The sequence below is a fragment of the Hyalella azteca genome, unplaced genomic scaffold, assembly GCF_000764305.2.
Source record: "Hyalella azteca isolate HAZT.00-mixed unplaced genomic scaffold, Hazt_2.0.2 contig2876, whole genome shotgun sequence".
Classification (NCBI taxonomy): domain Eukaryota; kingdom Metazoa; phylum Arthropoda; class Malacostraca; order Amphipoda; family Hyalellidae; genus Hyalella; species Hyalella azteca.
Window position 1 is genome coordinate 17,945 of NW_025933134.1, and position 22,560 is coordinate 40,504.

The 22,560-nt window shown below is 37.1% G+C and overlaps 1 protein-coding gene across 1 annotated transcript; it reads right to left on the reverse strand.

Moving 5' to 3' along the window:
- Positions 1 to 19,380: 19,380 nt before the first annotated feature.
- LOC108670981 lies at positions 19,381 to 22,249 on the reverse strand (the record flags this gene model as incomplete). Its single annotated transcript, XM_018158467.1, is given in 3 exon segments — positions 19,381 to 19,532; positions 21,207 to 21,417; positions 22,059 to 22,249. Coding segments are annotated over 3 exon segments (554 nt in total), but the record flags the coding sequence as incomplete, so codon positions are not given.
- Between the last annotated feature and the right edge of the window lie 311 nt (positions 22,250 to 22,560).

The window sequence follows — 22,560 nt, forward strand, 5'->3', positions numbered from 1 at the left end:
AATCAAGAATAAATGAGATCAGTCATATAATAAAGAAGAATAATGCATAAGCGGTTAGCATGGGTTTAATTTGTTATGCGATGTCCTACAATTGTTTAATCAATGGAATTCGAATAGAGTTTTGAATTCCTTTCATTGAGACCTGAATAGGCAGACTTTATTTATCTTTCAACCATTAATATTGACGTTATTAGAGGCAAAAACTAACTAATAAACTTCAAAAAGTGCGGGAAGCATAACAGATTTGAAAATATTTTTACAATAGTACAGTCTCCGACAAAAATATATGAATAGCACTCAATTAGCTTGAAATATTAGTCATAATAGGGATTTATCGTGCACAAGATATACTGCTGCACCGCACAACAAAATGCTTTTTGATTATTATTCAGAATGTTTTAATCCTCTAATCAAGAGATCAAGACAACTTTGCAAATAACTTGTAAAACCTTTGTTAGTATTTTCTCTATGTTCATTGACTAATTAAAAATAAACCTTGCATGTCTCGCCACGATATCATTTCGCTCTCTCATTTTCGCTTCTCGAAGTCTCGCCAAAATATATTTCGACAATCATTATCCATTAAGACCATAGGTAAAATTAATACTAATTATTATCTGTACATTATTATTTAATTGTAGTAAACTCAACTCGAACATTTTTCCGACAAATTGAAAATACGTAACGGCGCTAAAATTGCTTCAAGTAAAGCAAATGCCATCAACGAAATTCTCCTGATTTAAACTGCGTATTCGCATCGTTCCTTTGACCAGTTCTTCCGAACTCATAAGCAATCGTGTAGCAGCGGCTTGAACTTGATATTTTTAAATTTTTTTTTTCTTTTTGAGTTTATCCTAAAAGTTTATTGAATTGTATTTTAGTTATTAATTTTTTGTTATTTTAGGAAATATATATTCTCGTCAATCTGATGGTGGAAATCTCTATGTGGCTTTTAATTCCGCTACTTATAGAAAGTTGAAATTTAAACCACTCTAAATATTGCGTACTTTATTATAATGTGAAAGAGAATTATTGACATTCTTGATATGTAAAAATTATTGACATTCTTGCTATTGACATTCTTGATATGTATATGTAATGCATAAACCTAGAGTTTGGAAACGTCGTATGGTCACCGAAATTTGAAAAGGACAGAAATTTAGTAGAGAGTGTTCATAGACGCGCAACAAGGATAGTTCCGGGCTTGAAAGGCAAGTCCTATGAGGAAAGATTAAAGATTATGAAATTTCCAAGCCTCAGTTATCGACGTCTGCGTGGGGACCTCATTGAAGTATAACATATGTTCAGTCTTAAAATGCCTAGCATATTACGGACCAGGCAATAAGTCCAGCAGCTATCTCAATCAATCGTCAGCTATGGAAAGATCGGGTTCCAAAGGCCGGATCTCTTGTGAATCAAGTCACGAAAAGTTCAAGAATCGGCAACAGGCCATGGGCCTATTTTTTCAACGCCGACACTTCTATTCTATTCTATTCTATGTACAGTTGCTTCTTAGGCAATTTGAATCATAGACAGGAAATTTTAACAAATTTTTATTCGCTTACATCCCATTTTCATCGCCTATAACACCATTTCTGAATCTCTTCGCTGTCGAATAATAATATTTTTTCTTTGAACATTACGTACCAACGGTGACCCCTTAGTGCCAACGTCTGCGTGTCGAGGGCTACATTTTTTTCGATGCAATTTCATTTTTTTCGCTGTGAAAGACAAGCGCTCGCTACCCGCCAACTAAGCTGCACCACGGCCGTTGAACTCAATGCATAAATTGGCCTTTGTCTCACAGAGCAATGCAAGCTGTGGACTGCAAATTCCAACTTCACAGATGTTTTATGCATTCTTGATACTTTCTCATTTGTGTTACCTACTTGAACGCTCTGCAAAATGGTGATTGAATGCAGCTCAGAAGTGATGAAAAAAAAACGATACCTACAACGATCCGGGTGAAAGGGAGAGAGTCGCGGAGGAGCTCATTTAGTTTGCGAAAAGTTAAATACCTCATGACCTAATAAAGAACGTCCGTAAAATTGGTTGCACAGTTTATTTAGAGAAAGTATCATTGCCTTCATAATACTTACATTCCTTTAATTTGTAACAATATTTTCACATTTTTCGTCAGTGCGAAGGTAGGAACTGGTAAGACAGATACTTCTTTGTTTATTATAATCATCGGAATCCATGCTGAAATTCATACTTTACCCGGAAACTGTTTTCCAGAAGTACTGCAGAATTCTTCACAGTGCGTCATCAGAATGCTAAAAAGAGTCGCATTCATGCCATTATTGATGGGCATCAATCCGTTGCTCCGATAAAACTGTCACTGCAGGAGCGATGGTCATGCATAAATGTATTTTCTCGATAGCTAGAATAGAAAGTACGCTTTTTGAATACTGATCGAGTGAGCAATATAATAATTATGCTCTGGAATACTCGTTTGTTTCACGCTTCTTGGCCAAAATTTATTTCCTTTGTGTTTCGTTATAAAATATTATAGTAAATTCGTTCGAAAAATTTGTTAACCTCATTTTATTCTGCTCGTTCTCCTTATACCCATTGGTTCGATAGCCAACCTTCATAACTATTACAAAAAATGTTTCTTATTTACGTACCAAGCCAATTTCTGCATCTTCTCCTCGGCCAGCTCAAGATTAAACCGAATCCCGCTCCATGTGCGCCGTCTGAATTTCCAAAAGCAAATTTTGGAAAAGCTGGATTAACATTCATTTCTTAGCCCATGCCTCTTGCAACACAAGTTTAGCCAATGATTTCACTCCAATTTGAGTTTTATACTTTGCGCAGACTTGTTCAAATCCTTAAAGTTTGTCTTCGGCGCCTCCGCGTGCAGAACTTAAATTGAAAACTAAAGTCGAGCGAGCGGTGAAGGCACCACCGTAAACCTCCTATGTAGTCAACACTCCCAACTCACGAGCTTCCCAAATCCTAGCGTTACAAAAGTCTAAACTTACGGACCATCCAATAAGCATTGAAGACAAGCAGCTTCATCTTCGGTTCATATTCGACCCTCTGCTCGAACTTTCTCTGACTTTTGCCCACAAACATCTTGCAGGATTAGGAAGAATTTCAGACTACTCATCTGCTGGCGCCTTGCCTTTGCCTTTAAATATTTTATGTCAAATGCTTCTCAATAAATTGTTGTATTTCCAGCAGATACACATTAGAATTGTTAGGCTAGATAAATCTTTTGTGTATTTAGAAACCTTCCCGAGTTCCCGATAACGATGGGCTATTCAGAATAATTACGCTTACCAATTAATTTCGTGGTTTGGTTAAACTAAAATTGATAGGGTTAAATATAACTGAATAAAATAAATACATTAGAATATAAAGTATAACTATAATAAAATTGAATGTAATTGGTGCAAATTGTTACATTAAATACATCGATACAATGACAAATTCTTAAATAAATAATGAAATCAGACTTATGTTAAAAAGTTGATGATTTTAACACAAATTCTTTTTCGAATACCTCTTTTTCAAGTGAATTTCCATCCGTAATGCTTCGCATGGGTGCACTCAAAACGCTCGCTTATAAAGAGGTTCGAATGCAGTCAGGCTCAATCAAAGCGGGGATTCAGAAACGCTCGATTCCTCTCTTGTTTGGCATTCGCTCGAACTGAAGTTTGAAACAAACGCGGACCTGAAATCGGGCAACGGGCCACTCGATGCTGACAGTCGTTGTTTATTTCGAGTCTATGCACGAGTTCCAAATTCTCTTCACATGCATTAGGCGAGCGTCCCTGCCATGCCACTGCCATTCAACTCGGTTCGATTTCAGCGGCAGCTCGTAAATGCACCGAGTTTTTATCTGCATTTTTGGGGCTCGAAGGCGGATTTCATTTCTCAGGCGTAAAATGAAACGCATCGACGCACGTTTGCCGGCAATTTGTGAAAATCTTGTTCACAAATTGTGAACTATACGGGAATTTGCATGTGTTCGCCAGTTGTGGATTTTTATGATGGGTTTTATCTGTGTTGATGATAACCAAAGGTAGCGGTTCCAAAGATTCTAGCAAATCTACCTCAATGATCACGAATAAATTCACCGAAAAAATATTAAGCCTGTAGCATCATTGTAATATTTTTTTATTGTAAATTGTATTGTAAATATTGTAGCATCATATCGGTGACACAGCCATTTTAGCCAGTGTGTTGGTTTTACAGCTTGCAGACGTGATACTCGCTCCCCAGTTCTGTTAGATTTTTATGACAGTTTAATCTGATCTCGACTTGAGACAACCGGCGGAAATTTATGAAAACTTATTGTGAGGATAGGGAACAGATAGTGTAATGCTGTGCCATCAACGGTCAAAACCAGCATTCGGGAAATGGCAAATTTGATTCACCGGCTGGGCTATCAAGACGTTATAGATAGTGGCTCAGTTATGACACTTGGCAACGATGCCTCTCCGAGGGCGTCATCCAATAAAATGGGTAATTCGTTGAAATATATATTACAACGAATTACCCATTGAAGTCCGCCTACAATCTGCATGCCACGCTCAAAAATACTAGTCCTTAGAGCATCAGAGAGCATTTATACACCAGCGGACGCTAATTATTCAATTATAATTATCATGATCATTACCGAACGTTATTTTGTCGAATTAAATATTTATCGAGTATTGTTTTGTTTTCCTCCTTATTCACCGTAGGCCTCACGACATCAAATCATGCCACCTGCTTGACAGTTCGACTCGCTTGCTCACCAAGACTGCCAAACAAACCCTTTGAGTTATTAAAGGATATTGCGGCTTATGTTTCAGTAGCAGGACCATCTCATCTTGGCAAGCGTTGTCTCTCATTATCCAAGAAATAGGCTATCGTCTCAGGAGCCCCAGGCGCGCAACCTCATCCAAGATGGCAAGGCCTTAGGAAGACGCCTTTTGGATAAAGGATGCTGGACCGTAACAAATGAAGGCAAATAAAGGCACTATGTTGTCTCTTGTCGCTGCCACTACAGCAAATACTAACCTACCTTGTGAATTAACCTGCATGCTAAACTAGTGGGTCACATAAGTGGGTTGCTATACAAACAGACTGGCTTTAAGTTTTATGCAAAGTATGTATACTCATGTCTCGGAAATGAGCTTCATTGCGAGCATGGAAAATTACATTAAAATGAGCAATAATTTTTTATTGCTTCTTACTTAGCCATTGTTCTAGTTGTACCAATATAAACATTTGTCTCCAAATGAGGAGTTTTCAACTATTTTAGCCTGTCATAGTTTTCAAGGCACGTAAAAAATCATAATTTCAAATCCAGTACACAATGGTTTCCTAAATGAAGTGTATGCCATATAATCATTTTCACTTATCTTATTATTCCCAAATATTTTATGGTTTTAAACTACCTTACTATTATAACTACCTTCGCAACCCGAACAATTTGTTACTAATCTTCAGCTTATGGGAACATACAAATGGCCATTTATAGTTCGGTGACGTTTTCTTCTGAAATTGCAGTCGAATTACTATGATGAAATTAATTGCCACAACTCACCGTTAAATATAATACCTTGCTGTTTGATCAAAACTCAAAATTCAATTTTTTAGTAATATATGTACAATTTCAGATGACATAAAACAAGATAATGTCAGGTAGGTACTAAACATTCCCGATGGTGCACTGAAAAAGATAATCAGCTTCAATGGCAAAATGATTTCGTGGTTTATGCAGCCCATGTGTGGTTTTCTTCGAGAATATTTGCCATTTGTGTCTAGAAGCGAAAATTGCAAAATAGGTAATTCATTAGAATTCGACGGTGCTGTTTTATTTCGCTCCCATTTCCAATCGTTTAAATTTTGGTCCAAGAGATTTCAAAAAGTTTATGCAATCCTTCTGAATTCTGCATGACTGCAGGGAAATATTTTTTGCCAGAGTATTCTTTTAAAGAATTTTCCTTAAATTTTGTGAATCATCTTCATGGTAGAATATATGGAATTATTGTTCATTCTCTCACAGCCTAATGCTTCGTTCTTGTGCTGACGCAAATAATATCCACGCTTTCAGAGAAGATCCTAGCTTACGCGATCCAGTTTATTTCGTAATATTAAACCAATATATTTCTTCCAAACCGATTTTTTTACATACGTGTCGTAAAGTAAAAAAATTCAATTTAAAGATCGTGGGTTGGGGATTCGAAATTCACGTGTTGCCTGCGCTACGTTGTGGCTCACGACTGAGCACACGAGCGTCTCATGAAATCTCCACAATTTCTCTTCCATTAGTCAGTGAATCAACATAATATAAATATAGGAACTGTTATGATATTAAAAAGAATAATGCAGTATAGTCGTTCAATCACTTGTTTTTGAGGCAGAGTAATGCCCAGTAATCATGTCCACATTGTCACAATCGCTTCCCTCAGTACTGCCTTCCCTCTTACGCCAACAGTCGCAAGGATGGCTATTGCTAACCTATAGCCGTTTTACAATGAATGGAAATTGAATCAGTAATGAAAGCTGGAGACTCGATTCACAAAGCTTGTGAGGATTTGAACGGCTGTTGCCAATAGACAACATTGACTCGAAGCTTATGCTTTGTGTCACACATGAAGGTGTCTCGTTTGAAGCTATAAGCCCTGCTTTACGATCTCAAACTCCACGTAAGCGCTGCACGAGCTTCCGAACACCGACGCTTATATGCCTCACAACTCGTGTCATCCTCAGAAACCGTCCCTGGGTTCTTTATAAATACTATTAAGACCTAGAGTTCTATAAGTACTTTCGTAGAACGCGAAAAACATGGTCGTTGTGAAAGAACTTGAACAAGGTATATTTGAATTGTAAAGGGGGTATATCTCACCCGAATATGAGTAAAAATCCATTATTTTGATGAGGAAGAAAAGTAAAAGAAAAAATTACGATCGGCTGCTTATTATGAGAATCAAGTTTTTGCTCACTTTCAAACAATATCAGTTTTAAAAAATGTCTAATCAACTCTCGAGTGCCGAGGGCTCTTCCGTCTCAAGAGACGCAACAGAGATCAGCATTGCTCTGCGTCGAAGGATAAAGAACACTTGTAAAGGAAACTCAATAGATAATCTTGGTATATATGACATTCTAGTGAGCACATCAACAATGGTAGATGTTAGACAGCTTTCTAAATACGTACCGCCCCTGCTATAACAAGGAAACAATCGACAGTTATGAAGCGACTTGTGTTTTGCGATGATTAATCTTCACCTTACGTTTCTGACGCTCTTGGCGAGCATAATTCGTATAATTTCGCTCATATCAGTCTGATAAACATTAATTCACATTAATAGCGTTCAATTAATATAGAGGAATTAATTTCAATACCTAACCTAACCTAACGAACCCCTGGCCAGACTTAGAACAGAAAACCTCTAATGGCTGACGTTAGACCAAATGTATTGTCATTGACGGTCTGAAGAATATGAATATTGTTTTGAGCTTGCAATAAATCAAATTTTAACATATGAGCTTCGGTCACCAAACCCCCTCCCCCCCAAAAAAATAATACGAGCATACACAGAGCTCGTAATAGCGAGATACGCGTATATTTGTACTAGTTGACATCTAATAACTACAAAATTAAGAAAACACAAATGTTTAAAAGCAGGAACGGAAATTTGAACACAACGCAGATTGCATAAAAATGGAAAATCATATGAATAATAGATATTCATATTAAATCTATATCCTTGTACAACGCATCTCCAAATATTATCCTTCATCTCGATTCAAGGTCAACACCAACGAGCAATATTATAAATACGAATATTTAGGAGAGGAAACAGTATTATAAATACGAATATTTAGGAGAGGAAAAGAGCCTAAGTATTTATTAGAGCCACCAATATTCTGAGCTATTCATTGCTTTGGCAGTTCACGTTGACTTTAGTTCTGTCCGCTAAAAGCTTTTATAACCTGATGCTCTCGTATTTCTGCCTAACCAGATCATGCTAATGGAAAGCATTGCATATCAACTCGGATACATTCATCTTGCACTGTCGCCGGAGAGGCCAGACAAGACCCAGGACAGTTCAGGGGTCGGAAGTTAGTTGCTTCTGATTTCACGGATTTTTTTAATTGAGTTCAAAAAGATTTTTTCGTAGTACCCGTTCCTGACGTTTCAAAAAATACTTAAATTCTAACTGATTTTGTGATGGCGGTGTTAAGTATTTGGGATCCTGGTCCACAAATGATATCACAGTTCTGAGAAATGAAAGAATACCTGATCACAGTTCTGAGTAATGCGTCGCTCTACTAGTGATGGGATCACAGTTCTGAGTAATGCGTCGCTCTACTAGTGATGGGATCACAGTTCTGAGGAATGCGTCTCTCTACTAGTGATGGGATCAAAGTTCTGAGGAATGCGTCTCTCTACTAGTGATGGGATCACAGTTCTGAGTAATGCGTCGCTCTACTAGTGATGGGATCACAGTTCTGAGTAATGCGTCGCTCAGATCTCAGTTTTGAGCAAGTCCTTCCGTTACTATTAACAGATACCCTTTCTTACGAAAGTCTATGCTGTTGAACCATTAAAGTTTCGAAGAGCTAATTCAGAAAGTTTTTTGAACATTATCTTGGAATATGAGCTGTGATCACAATTCACTAATACGTGCCAAAAATGGCTGCTGATGCCAGTTGTCGTTCCTCTGAGTCTAACATGAGTTGCTTTTTAGACTGATCCAGTCTGCGATTTTGATTTAGTCCAGTTTTACGAAAATTTGGTCCGGTTTTACCGCTGTAGCTTCTCTCAACTGATAACCTTCCGAAAAAGCTGAAATATTTTCAATACCTGCGTCAGTAGATTGCATGAAAACCAGAGTTTAGTCATAACCGATTCGACCTGAGAAAATAATTGACAGAGAAATAATTGTGACATTATTTAAGGCGTTTGATTGTTTTGTGTAAGTTGTTTAGTGTCATAAAATTCTTCAAACAAGCGTAGTTTGCGTCACATAGTAATATTAACCAATTCTTGAAGTACAATAAATGTTATGATCATGCAATAATTCGACTTTAGAACTTATCAAAACAATTGACCAGTGTTAAAATTTGTCCTCGCATTCCGCCAGAAATTCATCACTACTGACAGATATACCGACTTACAAACGTCTTCTATTCATTGGAACAATTAGAGTTTCAAGCCACTAATTAGATAAAAGTTTATGTTTTTCTAACTTTAACTTAGAATGTGAGGTGTTATCTCACTCTGTCACCCATCACTACTGCTGCTACAGGCTCCAGCCGCTATTCACTCTCAAGGACTCTTTTGCCACTTCATCTGACCCGAAATACAGTTTGTGTTGTTCAATTCTAGTAATTTATTATTTATCTAGAGATTCCGCGATGTTTTAACTGTTTTATATTTTCTTCTCGAACGAGCTTCTTCATATCCGTAGCTGCATGGTCACGTCTCAAATCAAGTGACGCTCCGCGAATAAACTCGTTCAAGAACAGGCTAGATAAAGCTATGGAGAAATATATGTTCAGACTTGAAGTGCCTAGCATCATGTCGAACCTGGTGGAAGTTTAGTAGCTAATTCAAATTATCGTCAGTTTTGAAAAGATCCGGCCAAATTACCTGTTTTTAGATCTCCTACGGACAAGTTGCCAAAAGTACAAGAATCAGCGACAGGCCTCAGGATGCCTATTCTTCAGCGCCGACATCAGTGTGCTATATGTCGTGATAACCACTGGTCTTTGATGCATCAGTCGCTTATCCTGTTTGAAATCAAATTTATAATTGATTTTTAATCAGTAAAATCAGTTCCACCCTTGACGTATTTTCATCGCCGTAATGTATAATAGTTTTACACAATTGAAGTGTCACATCCTCTCGCCGTAATTTATACTAGTTCACAATTTAAATATCACATCCTCATGAATTTCACAGTCTTACATAATTCACCATCACCCCACCACCCAGGCTGCCATGCTGTCATCAGCCGTCATAATGCCCAATGTTTTTCTGGGCCATTTCCTAGCGAGCTTTCTATGGGTTTCTCTTAGGTTGAAGCTCATGCATCAGTCACAGCTATGCTGACTCAGCAATATGAGGCAGTCTCAGGCACACCACAAAATTGCCTCATAAACTGCATCTCCAGCGCCCATACTTGGCACCAACCTCCCCTGCTAGCTGACGTTCAGAAGAGGTTTGAGCCAATAAAAATGGCAGTCGACCACACATGCACTTTATGTTATATTCAGTTTCTTCGTTTCTCATATCAATATTCATTTCATTTATATTTTTTACCGAAATTTTGTTGAAACTCTAACCGTTTCCGTTGTTGAACTCTGATTAAATCATTGAAAGCTGATTCTCACTCAGGTCCATTCATACCTACAAAATTAGCTGAAGGATATAGTTTTATAGTATAATTGGCAAAAAATGTTCACAACCCACCATTACTTCATATTTAAATCTTTTGAAAATCTAATTGCACGCAAACGATTTGATATTTAACGTTCGAGTTATAAATACAATTTTAGTCCAGTCGCACCCTTGCACCGACTCGTATTCACTAACAAATGTATTTGCTCAACGTATTCACGCCTCTAATGTTTCCATGCTACCTGATCAAATTCATTTCGTATAATTATAACGATAATTTTGTATGATCAACTCCTAATTTACGAAGCAAAAATGACAGTCCGATAAAAATGATTATGAGTCATAGCAGATCGTACAGATTTTAGGATACATTTTGTTTGCAACATGAATATCATTTAACAAAAACGCGGTAGGAACATGACAATAACACTTAGAAAGTATTTATTGATTTATGACTACTAGTGTGCACACTTGTGCACACTTGTGCACACTTGTGCACACTTGTGCACACTTGTGCACCTATTGTTTTGAAAATAAAATTCTGTAGGCATTTTATAATTATTGAATACTGCGTCCAATAATCGAATTTTTCCGGCTGATTTTTTTCCGCCATTGGCTCAGTAATTCCTTCATCTCGCGCTGCAGCGTGGCATTTTCATGAAAAAAAAAACAAGTCCCTTAGCTCTTTTCCGTCAAATTATTTCATCAGAAATGCGCTTGATTCGCATAAGAAAATTTTTTCAGTATAGCCTTCCCTCATTACTGAAAATTGAGTTTTCTGCATTCATTTCATATCGTTAACATAATATAACATTTAGAAAATTTCATTATATATGTATTATATATAAATTTAATTTAGACAATTCATGTTATTATTTTTTTACGGTGCGTGGAGCCTTGAATTCAATATAATATTATTTTCTTTCGATCCGATATTGCAAAAAAATTCCATATAATTCGCGTCATTCGATAAATAGGTTCTTTTCTAATAACATACAATGTACTACAGTTCCCTCAGCTAAAGTCTTTATTCATTTCCTTCCATCAGTATAGAACATTAGCAATAATAACGTCATTCCGCTCACTACGATACGCATACACTGAAGTCATGCTTCGCAGTAAGAGAGATAAGTGAGATTTTGTTTAAATATCTATGTGCATCAAAACTGGAGTGGGTCATCCTTACCCACTTATGCCCAGCAAAACTATGTCTACGGCTACGGTAAAACTGCGTCATTAGGGCTACGTCTACACTTTGCTTGTGCTGTGGGTAAGACAATAGTGTCAATATTTGAACAATAATACCATTTAATTTCTTTTGTGCAATGACAAAGCGAAAAATAACACATGGTGCCTATATAGCGTCTCTGCTAGGAGCATTGCAGGGCTATTTTTCGGTATAAGAGTCGGCATTTCGTTTACCATTAATTGTATTGTATTGGTGTTTTGACTAAAGTATGAAGAATTCCTTTATTATGGTTAAATTAATTTGGAATTTCTTTCATTCTCTTAAAGCCTACCGTGTAGCGAAGTCAGTACTCGCTCACGCGTTCATCTCTTTCTGCAACTCTCATGCGACGATTTTTTTATCGTTTTTTTGCCTATGAGTATGAAATTTATGCTACATTTTAGAGTATTTACTATAATAAGGCAAAGAGTTTTTTCGCATGGATAAAGTAACATTATTCAGGAATAAAGAAATCATTAACCCAGGAACTTCTTATTTCATTCACGTCTTAATTAAACAGCCCGCAAGACTTAGAATATAATAGAGTACAGTAGGATAGAAGTTTTTTTATAGTTGGGGTTAAGACTTGTGGCAACAAATGCACCCACCAGCCTGTTCTCTGTCAGAAATAGAATAGAAGTGTCGGTACTGAAGAAATAGGGGTGACTTAATCTCACGTTCTTTTATATATACCATCAAATTATTATATTTCTTTCTTTTCATATTCTTATAAATCTCTCATCTCATATTCTTTCATATTTTCCGTCTCATATATTTGCGACAGTCATAATTCTCCTCACTAGCTCTTGCTCCGAATAAGTAAAAATAAGTAAAATTATAAGTGAAACTTTTAACGTCAGGTAAAGGGGTAACAACAGGTAACAAAAAAGTAACAACAGCGTCAGGTTCACAAAGGTACAGGAAACAAAAGGTTAACAGATAACAAAAAAGTAATAACAGCGTCAGATTAAAGGGGTAATGCAATCATAGAAACGCCTATTTGAACGTATATAATCAATATAATTTGAATAAAATTAAAAAATGAGTATGCCAAATGGTACATTGCTAATGACTCCACTCAATGGCAGTGCCTCATCATTTGATCATCAGCCCCAGGTGATTTACGCTGCTAGGTCTCAGGCTCGCTTAATGACATGAATATTTCGCGCCCCAATCACGAGTTACGTAGGGGAAAGGTCTTAATTTAAGGTCACAGTAGCATTGCGTAGATGAGGTCTTGATAAGTTTAACATACTATTTCAAACCACAACTCTTCTTAGCTGTGTTTTAAATATGAAACTCGGACGTCATAACTTCATAATTTCGTTTAAATATTTAATCCAGTTCATCTTCTAAAATATTTTTGATTGTAAATTACGTGGATCCTCTAAGCATTTCCAAAGCTTAACGTTTGCTCCTGCGGCGTTCATTTTCCTTATACATTTTTTTACGTCAAAATAGAACAAGATGATTGTGCCATTTATTATGGAAATCAAGTTTAGTTTTAATTTCATCAAACGATGTTTTAAAATACATCTTGCAAAAGTAGGCGATGACCATGTCGACATTACTTCAATTTTTGTGGCAATTAACGCTAGAATTGAAATGGTTGATCAGTACGTCATGGCGATGTCCATGTGGATATTACTGGCTGAACGTCGGCACTATTGAAAGTACAAAAACTGTATCCAATTCTTATGAGTTGGCATCAATATATCTTTTCAGTGACTTGTGTCATTTTTTTCAACTTCCAGGAGGGAATAGTCATGTTTGAAATACTCAAACAGACAAGAAAGGGATTTTGTTGACAGCTATCCTAAATGTAAAGAAAAGAAGAAAAATTAGATTCCTGCGGCTCATCGTAACGAACAACTCTCTTAGTTTCTTTCAAAGAATCATCCTTACATTCTTCACTTTCAAAACTCCTTATGTGCACTGACGCGCAGTGAAATTTCAAGGCATGTCCATTCATCTCGTCTCGTTGTTCATCTTGTCACTTTTCACGACAGCGTCAAACAACTACATTCTCCACCTGACATACGGAGAGGCTAAGTCTCTATTTAACGGGATATACGGACATACGGACATATATCTGTTAATAGGATATACGGACATATATCTGTTAATAGGATATACGGTTATACGGGTGCGGATAAAACAATCTAGCATTGGATGGCCGGACGGATCCTCGAACATCACTCAGAAGGAACGGCGGCTCAACTTTGCTTGGCCGGAAGGAGCATCTGACGCTTTGCTAGCCCAGAAAATAATGGAATCCTAGCAATGAGCCATTTTAGGTCCCGACCACGAACAAAAGTCTCTGTACATAAAAAAAAATTCGTCCCGACTAAACTCGAGGATTTCTTGGGTTTCTTCAACTTGAGGGAACATCGAGCGAGTCTCGAATTGTGGAGTCTCAGAAGAATGGAAACGCTTCTAAATAACGCGCTGAATTTTAAATGGAAATGTTGCTTCGTCGAAATTAAATCCAGAACAATTATTTAGGCATGCCATCTTTGCTAGTAATCTTACAGAGGTATAAAATTCTTCACAATTTTAATTCAAGATTAAATTTATTTTTTTTCTATTTCGGAAGCTTATGTAATTAAACCCTTAAGTGATTTATTTAAAATAATTTTCACATTAAAATTTAATCGAGCGACATAATCTCTTACTAATGATTAGGATTCAATTAAAACGTTTAAAAACAATAATTTTCTAAGTTATTGAATGAAGTTCGCAATGAAATAATATGTCTCAGAAGCGATTATAAAATATCTTCTTCCAACGAATGTTAAGGAAAATATCAACAAGAAATGTCACTTCATAGAATTTATTTAGTAACTCAATTCAACGATCTTATCATGAGCTCAAGTTCCGAACAGTCTGCTTACTTCTTCATGACTAATGTAATCATTGAGGAATATTTGAATAAATGTGAACAGTAACTTTTCAGTCATTTTACAGTAATTGATGAACTATTTTCCCATTGTGTCCTCTCTAATAACGATGTAGCGGCAACACAGCAAGTTGAAAATTTTCCGAAATTTATAACATATAGCCATTGCTGGAAGTATGTCAGTGAACGTTCCAAGTTGGAAGAGCCAAAGCAAATTCTCAAAGCTTCCTGAAACGTAAAGGGGCAAAGTAATGCACATTATTCATGGGACGTACATAAAGCACCGCCGTTAACCGAAGACAATGATAGTTAAACATTTGATGATTACAACACAGTTAACGGCCATCATGCATTATAGATGTTCTCCAGGCAACGGAAAACAGTTGTTCCTTTACACAAATACTCTAAATTAAAAACAAGATAGATGCTTTACTGATTTTTCAGTCCATCTTGCTAGCTACGCTCGTATGAAATTTGTTGATACTTCAGCACAGTCGTTGGTTCGCAATAAGACGAGTGACGAAGGAACGTTATTTGAAAGATCAAGAATCATTAACCAATTTTTGGCCTCGACATAAGAATAAGAAAATAACAGATTAACTGATGTCTTACTCTTGGTTTCTAGATTTCCGTGGCGAGAAAGACACGTCAATTTGTTCACCAAATTAATACAGAAATTGATCTGCGAGAAATTAGCGCACTCTGAGTCAGAATCTTTATACTGGTTTATTTCATTAAGCTTTGGTGTGGACATTGCGGGCTTCTCACTGATAGAAATAGGCTCGAGTTTTGCGCAGGAAATACCGCGCTTATTTCCACCCGATGTGGCACAAGTGCTGCAGTACACGGTAGTATGTACCGCGTGTTCCGTATGACGTTTGCAAATGTTTTGTGGTTGTGCAAGCTCGGGAAATCTTCCCGTATTAGGCATTCCATCAGCCATAACAGTGGGTGTCAGAATTCTTTTAGCTGGGACAAGCAAAAAAACATACTGACTGAAAGGATAGATGAAAAAATTGATCAATAGCAATGCTATTGGCAGGACAAGACGAGACCTGTCGGATGAGCCCGATGATTCGCCAGAAGAAGATGTCCCGTTTTTGTGGTGGATTGCTGCGGGATGCTCGCCTGCCCAAAGACCGAAGTCACGCTCGTAAAGCAATCATGTTTGCTGGTAAAAATCTAACTATAATTTATTGGTATAAATGAATTTTTATAAAATAACATTATTTCTATCGATAAAAGTGCTAACATGAAATTACCCTTGGTACATTCTTGGCATTATGAGTTCCTCTGGCATGAGGCAATTGAAAATTTGTCAAAAAAGCCTCTATGAAGTGCCTTATTAGATCCGAGTTGTAAGCACAGAAGTAACCCCGCGAATAAAACTGAAACAAATTAAATATGAAAGACGGTGAAAAAAAGATAATGTGAAAATGAGGATGTTATATGGAGACGATTACAAACATTGAACAAAATTTGTTCCTAAAAGTTAAAGTGCTCGACATTACTGCTAAGAATATTCATCTGATATCACGAATCTGAAGTGATTTCTTCCCAACAATTCTTTGGAAATATGGAAACACGTATAACTATTTTTTAGAAATACGTATGAAACCGAAAAGTATACAACAGCTCATGCTGTTAGTTTGTTAGTTCAGTTTATTTATTCTTTGTTCTTTTTCTTTAGGAGGTTTTGGAAACACAGCTCCAAGAGAGTGGTTTCTGAAGTGTCTTTCATCGCAAGCCTTTGTGGGGTCCACGTTAATGTACTATAAGTACGGCTGTCAGAACCTGGGTAACCCCAGAATTACGACTACCAATAGATTGACATTTTGTCTGATGGGAAGTAAATTTTTTGTCTGACCGGAGGTTGATATGCTGTCTGCCAGCAGGTTGATGTTTTGTCTGACAGGAGGTTGATATTTTGTCTGACAGCAGGTTGATATTTTGCCTGACAGGTGATTGATATTTTGTCTGACAGGAGGTTGATATTTTGTCTGACAGGAGGTTGATATTTTGTCTGACAGGAACCTGATATTTTGTCTGACAAGAGGTTGATATTTTGCCTGACAGCAGGTTGATATTTTGTCTGACAGGAGGTTGATATTTTGTCTGACAGGAACCTGATATTTTGTCTAACAGGAGGTTGATATTTTGCCTGACAGCAGATTGATCGTGGGCAATTTTCGACCTATTTTAAATTTCAGGAAAAATTCTTCTACTTGGATTATGCATCATCATAGAGAAATAATGCTAACGCATTGATCGTGGTGCAAGAATGATTATAAACTTTGACACATGTAGTAAATTTACTACTGGAGGAGTGCAGAAAATATGGATATTGTCTTATTTTTGGAGATTTTTCTATAAATAAATTGAAAGTAAGAGAGTTGAAAAGTATATAACCTTAGTCTTATATTATTTCATTACTTACTATCACGCAACATACCAAAGAGAATATGTTTAAGAAAATTTGATGGATGAAAGCTTAAAATTTTAAAACAAAAAAATTCCACGTAGAAATTGCCTATATGCTTCACGTTCAAATTTATTACCTGTCATTTTCTTCAATCGAGAAAATCGTCAGGAATTGTCAATCATTCCATTCTGTTGAAATGAAATTACAGTTTCTTTTGATCACTTTCTAATGCTCCAACCAAAGCGGAACAATGAAAGTTACCAAGGGAAAATAATTGAATAATGTCACGAAATACATATATCATGATAATCAGACCATAATGCCGACCATCATGCGTGAGCAAAGTGCAGCATTCGTGGGCAATCAAGCCCCATTCATCAGATGAATAAAAAATTACTCTCGCTACTGCAAATAAAGTTGAGCTCGCCACTCATTCGGGCAATATGAGTAGGCAAACAATTGAACGGTCTGAAGCGAGATCGCTTTGTCTGAAGTATCGACACAGCGGACGATTTACAGCGACGAGTTTCGCACGAGTGGTGACGCCGATGTCAGACTCATCAAGGATGGAATGCGAGGCTTCGATGTTGCCAATGAAAATTCAGAAGCAAGACACTTTTTATCAATGAGTCAACAGTCGCTGTAACTTTCAGAAGCGTGAGCTTCTTGAAGTGATTAAGACGATCACGAGCTTCTGTTTAGAAAAACGATTCATTTTACACTACTTTCTCTTGGCGGTAACTCAAGTTGGCGATAGCAAATACAACTCATTAGCGATAGCTAATACATCCAAAGACAGGGATAATTTTATAGTTTAATTTTGTAAGCGAAGAACTGTGAAAAATTATGCGCCCGGTGAGAACCTTGTTTAGTTAGTAAATTGAGGCTTTAATTTCTTTATATATCCGACCTCATCTGACAATTATCTACAGAGTAGAAGTGCCGGTTATCATGTGCCTCAAATAAAATAGAATCTCATCTTTAACAACACAAGTGGTTAATTGATTGTCTCTATTTATTACCGATAGTCAGCCGGTGCTGAGTCTGCCTCTATTTTTGTCATGCAGCAACATGTGCTACTCGATATATAAACCTGAGTGGAATAGAATGTTCCACCTCGGCAGGCATCGCTTTTTTTACATCAGGTGGACAAACACTAATACGGAAGGGGCACATCGAATTGAAAAGAATAATAATTGAGCATCCCTGCAGATTTCCTCGGAGGAGGCCTCAATAAGCACCTTTTAGGGAAGATAAGGCTCGTTATCGGTCTTCTTTAGCCTCAACAACGTCAATTTGAGTAGCAAGGATTACGCAGAAAGCCTTAGCTAAAATCATTACAAGTACGCCATTTATATGGAAATTTCCAATTAAAAAATTCCTTTGGTTCCACTTCACATAAGCGAATACTATACACGCTAAATTATTTCAGATAATTCAAAGAAAAAATTAATAGCCGGATACATGAAATTTAAGCGATAGAAAAAGGCAACCGCTGCAAGGCAACAAATATCTTGTTATTTTTAATACTTTATGGCGAAGATTTATGGCGCTGCAGTTATTGTAAAAATTTTGACCATAAAAAGACTTCACAAACATCGCAGGCCTATAGTAACGGGTGATTTATAACTCATCGTCTCACTCCATATAATTGACTTCATCGGGCTATTTCAGACTTGGGGTGCTACGTCTCATTTAGCCGTCGCAATCATCCAATCGATATAAACCTTCTATTGTCGAAGCAGTGAATAAGTGTTCGATTAGCGTCTCAACTGAATGCGCAGAGCTCTGCTATTTTGTAAGATATTTCATCATATGAATGATGTCTTCCAGATTCAAGTAAGATTTCCACACAAACATCTCACTAAATTTGTCTTAAGCATTTTGATTGCAAGATGTTTCGAGAGTCATGACTTTCACTCACATCCTAAACCCTATACCAATGAAAAAACTTTAACGCCATTTGCACTGTGGCGTTGAATTAAACGCACCTGCTTGCCGCGGCACTCGTTCCATTAACCAGCAAACCATTAGTAATAAGATGCAATGTACCTGCTTGCCGTGGTACCAAAGCATTCATGTTCCTCTTAACAAGAAAAAAATTGTATTATAACAACATTTGCGTAATGGTGTTGGATTGGACGCACCTGCTTGCCGTGATATCAAAGCATGTTCTTCTTAGCCGAAAAATTTCTATTATAACGACATTTGCACAATGGTATAGGATAAGACACACCTGCTTGCCGTGGTACCAGAGCATGTTCTTATCAGAAAACAATTTCTATTATAACGACATTTGCTTAATGGTGTTGGGTAAAATGCACCTGCTTGCCATGGTACCAGAGCATGTTCCTCTTAGCCGAAAATAATTTCTATTAAAACAACATTTGCACAATGGTATAGGATAGGACGCACCTGTTTCACATTGGTACCAGAGCATGTTCTTATCAGAAAACAATTTCTATTATAACAACATTTGCTTAATTGTGTTGGATAAGATGCACCTGCTTGCCGTGATACCAGAGCATGTAGGCGGGGGCCTTGGGTGAGTGCCGCACCACGCACGTCAGGTTGATGTTGGACCCCACGTGGATGTGCAGATCTCGTGCTCCCAGGATACGTGTTTCAGGCTCTGCCCGAGTACCAGACAAATCGATTTTAATTTATACATACGTAATAAATCTATAGAGTTAATTAAATGAGGCCCAATATAAATAAATTACTAAGCACACGCAGGCTCAGTGAAAAATCTTGTCAATAAAGTTCCTAATTGACCCTCAGAAGTCCATCGTAAAATATCATTATTGGCATATTTGAGCTTGAACAAATAGCAAGTTGGAGGATAGCCCCAAGGAAAAATATACTACAAAAGAATCAGACGAAAAATTTCAAGTGAAAGCCTTGATGCTGATATCCTCGATAATTTCCCAATTAAAATTGCTTCATATTGGAGTATTGACGACTATCGGCAAGTAATCCAAAATTAAAAGCGCATCACCAGAGGCTCTCTAGGACGCAAGATCAAACGACCGAGCGTCACTAGGAATATCGAAATGGATTCTGAAGTTTCCGAAAAGAGCCTAAAAGTGACAGATGCATCAATATTGGAATGAAGATTAAATAGAATTCCCAAGAAAAAGCTTCACCTACCCAAAGGCAAGATGAAGCGTTGTGCAGATATTTAATTTTATGTGTTGCTGAAGATGGAAGTGCTCTAAATGAAGGAGCATTATTGTAAACTTTGCATGTGCTATTGGCAGACGATTCAATAATAATTATTTTCTATTGGACATAATTTGCAGTCAAAGATTCGTGACTGCAAATTATTAATTAATTAATAACTTATTCTAAGGTTATTTGCAACTGAACAAGCATGCAAATAACTCATCTAGAATACATTTGTAAGATAAAAAGATTTGAAATATTTTGGAGCCAGAATTTTAATTATCTGATAAAACCCTGGCCAAGATAACAATAATTACATCGATTGATTTTCAAATCGCTTTATCCTATTGTAGGATGTAAAAAATAAGTAAAAGTCATTTGTCACATTAAAATCTTATCATAATCACACAATCTTAATTATTATCATCACTAAAATTCAGGTCACAGTTGTGAGTGAAAATATGCTGAATAAGGGTGAGCCTGCCGGAAAGATATCCTCAGGCATCCGAAAACGAGAAATTGAAAATTCTCGTAATATTGAAACTTTGATGGGTAAATAGGCTATTAAGCTGCTATGATACCGTGTTCACAACATAGAAGTTTGCTCAAAATTTAGAGGAAAATTTCTTTTTCCCATTCCTTCACCCTCTTATCAACCCATCAAAAACAAAACTTGGTCAATAACAAGAGAGTCTCGCAATCAACAAATAATTTATTATAATTTAAGTGATTAGACTCCGTTTCCAACGTTCGACCAACCAGCCAAGATTCTAGAGAGATGCTGAACTTTTTTATACTTTATGGACATCTGGTCACTGGAACTTACACATGAACTAATTTAGTATTAAACCGGCGGCTAGCATCAATTCCAAGTCGTATGGATTTTAGTTGAGCTAAAAAAGATTTTAGGCTTCGGAGATTTAGACATAATTATTAAAAATTAAATTCATTGTGTGTACGTAGGATGATGAATGCTTTAGTTGGGAATTAATCGAAGTAATTAATGGATTATGATTATTATGAATGATAAAGAAATATCAAATTGCAAAACGAATTAGGATAATATCAAGTTTCAAGCAAAACCTAATGATAAGAAGTTTCATTTGTCGGATAAAATTAACTTAGAATCTAAATTACTCACCGACCACTTGAAGCCAGACGGTGTAGCTGAGAGGTGGATTAGTTGAGACCTGGCACTCATATCCACCTTGATCCCTCTTCTGTACGTAGTGGATCTTCAGGAGCCAGTCGTGAGAGCCACTCTGATGGATCGCCTTGAAGCGATCGTCACTGGTGTAAGTGAAGCGCCCAACCGTCAGCAGATGCAGGTCACGTGTTCGCATCCACGACACCTTACATGTGACCACAAAGCAACATTCAACCGCAAGAATTCATCGATAATCAAATAAATAAAGTCAATTATGAAATTAGTCTAAACCAGAGGTATCACGAATCACAGCGTTGGCACCGCAGAACTTACACCGTAGCTTGGTTAAATCTTGGATGATGACTGGGAAACTATCACCACGGTATTAAACATATATTACAATGTTTTTAATTCTCGGCATAGTCGTCGCCATCACCACATATAAGCACTAAACAAGTCCCACAGATAAACATCCAAATCGTGAGGCAATTAAACTCAAACTTCACTAGTCCCCACAACCGTTGATATTTGTCAATGGTTGTGACTAATTTGTCAACGGTAGTCTTTTTTAAGACTAATAATCTAAGCCAGCCGTCGGATCGATGAAACAGCCATCGGACTAAAAGAAACACTAACCTGGCAATAGATGCCATAGAACCATCAGACAACAATAGATCAGATGCAATAAGACACCAAATCCTGTTGTAGACGACTTACCAAGCAGACAAAAACATACAAAACCTCGGTATAATCGCTTTAACCCTCAGACATAGAAAATACGCCAAACCCTGTGATAGATGCCACAATAACACAGTATATGCGCTTGAAATAGCCGTTGCAACTCACGGTCTTGCCGCCGCCGTATTTTATCCTGCAGTTGAGCAGCGCAGTCTTGCCGATCTGCGTGCTGACGTTGCCGGAGAACTCTGCGTCGACTGCGGGGCCGCTCAGAGGCACGTACTTCCAAGCGACCTCCTCAGTGTGCGCCTCCTGCAGCGCCTTGTCCAGCTTCGCTGAGTTGGTCTTACTGATCGTATCTGCAACCATAGTTAAGTATTTCGGTAATTATTACAATCTAATTCGATTGTACATTGTACATATTCGGTACATTGTAATAATTCGGTAATTATTACAATGTAATACGATTCGTAACCTTGCGGAAAATAGGAATTCTTGGGAAGGGTGTTCTTTTTGCCTGTTGGATTCTTGGAAAATATAATATTTTAATCGTGAAGAATTATTATGTCAACAATACGGAGACTGCTCACGTCACGCTAAGTCTGAAATTGTTTGCTAAGTTTAAATAACTATTCGCACTTGCAGAGTCCAGCAGCCGTAATTGAAAAAA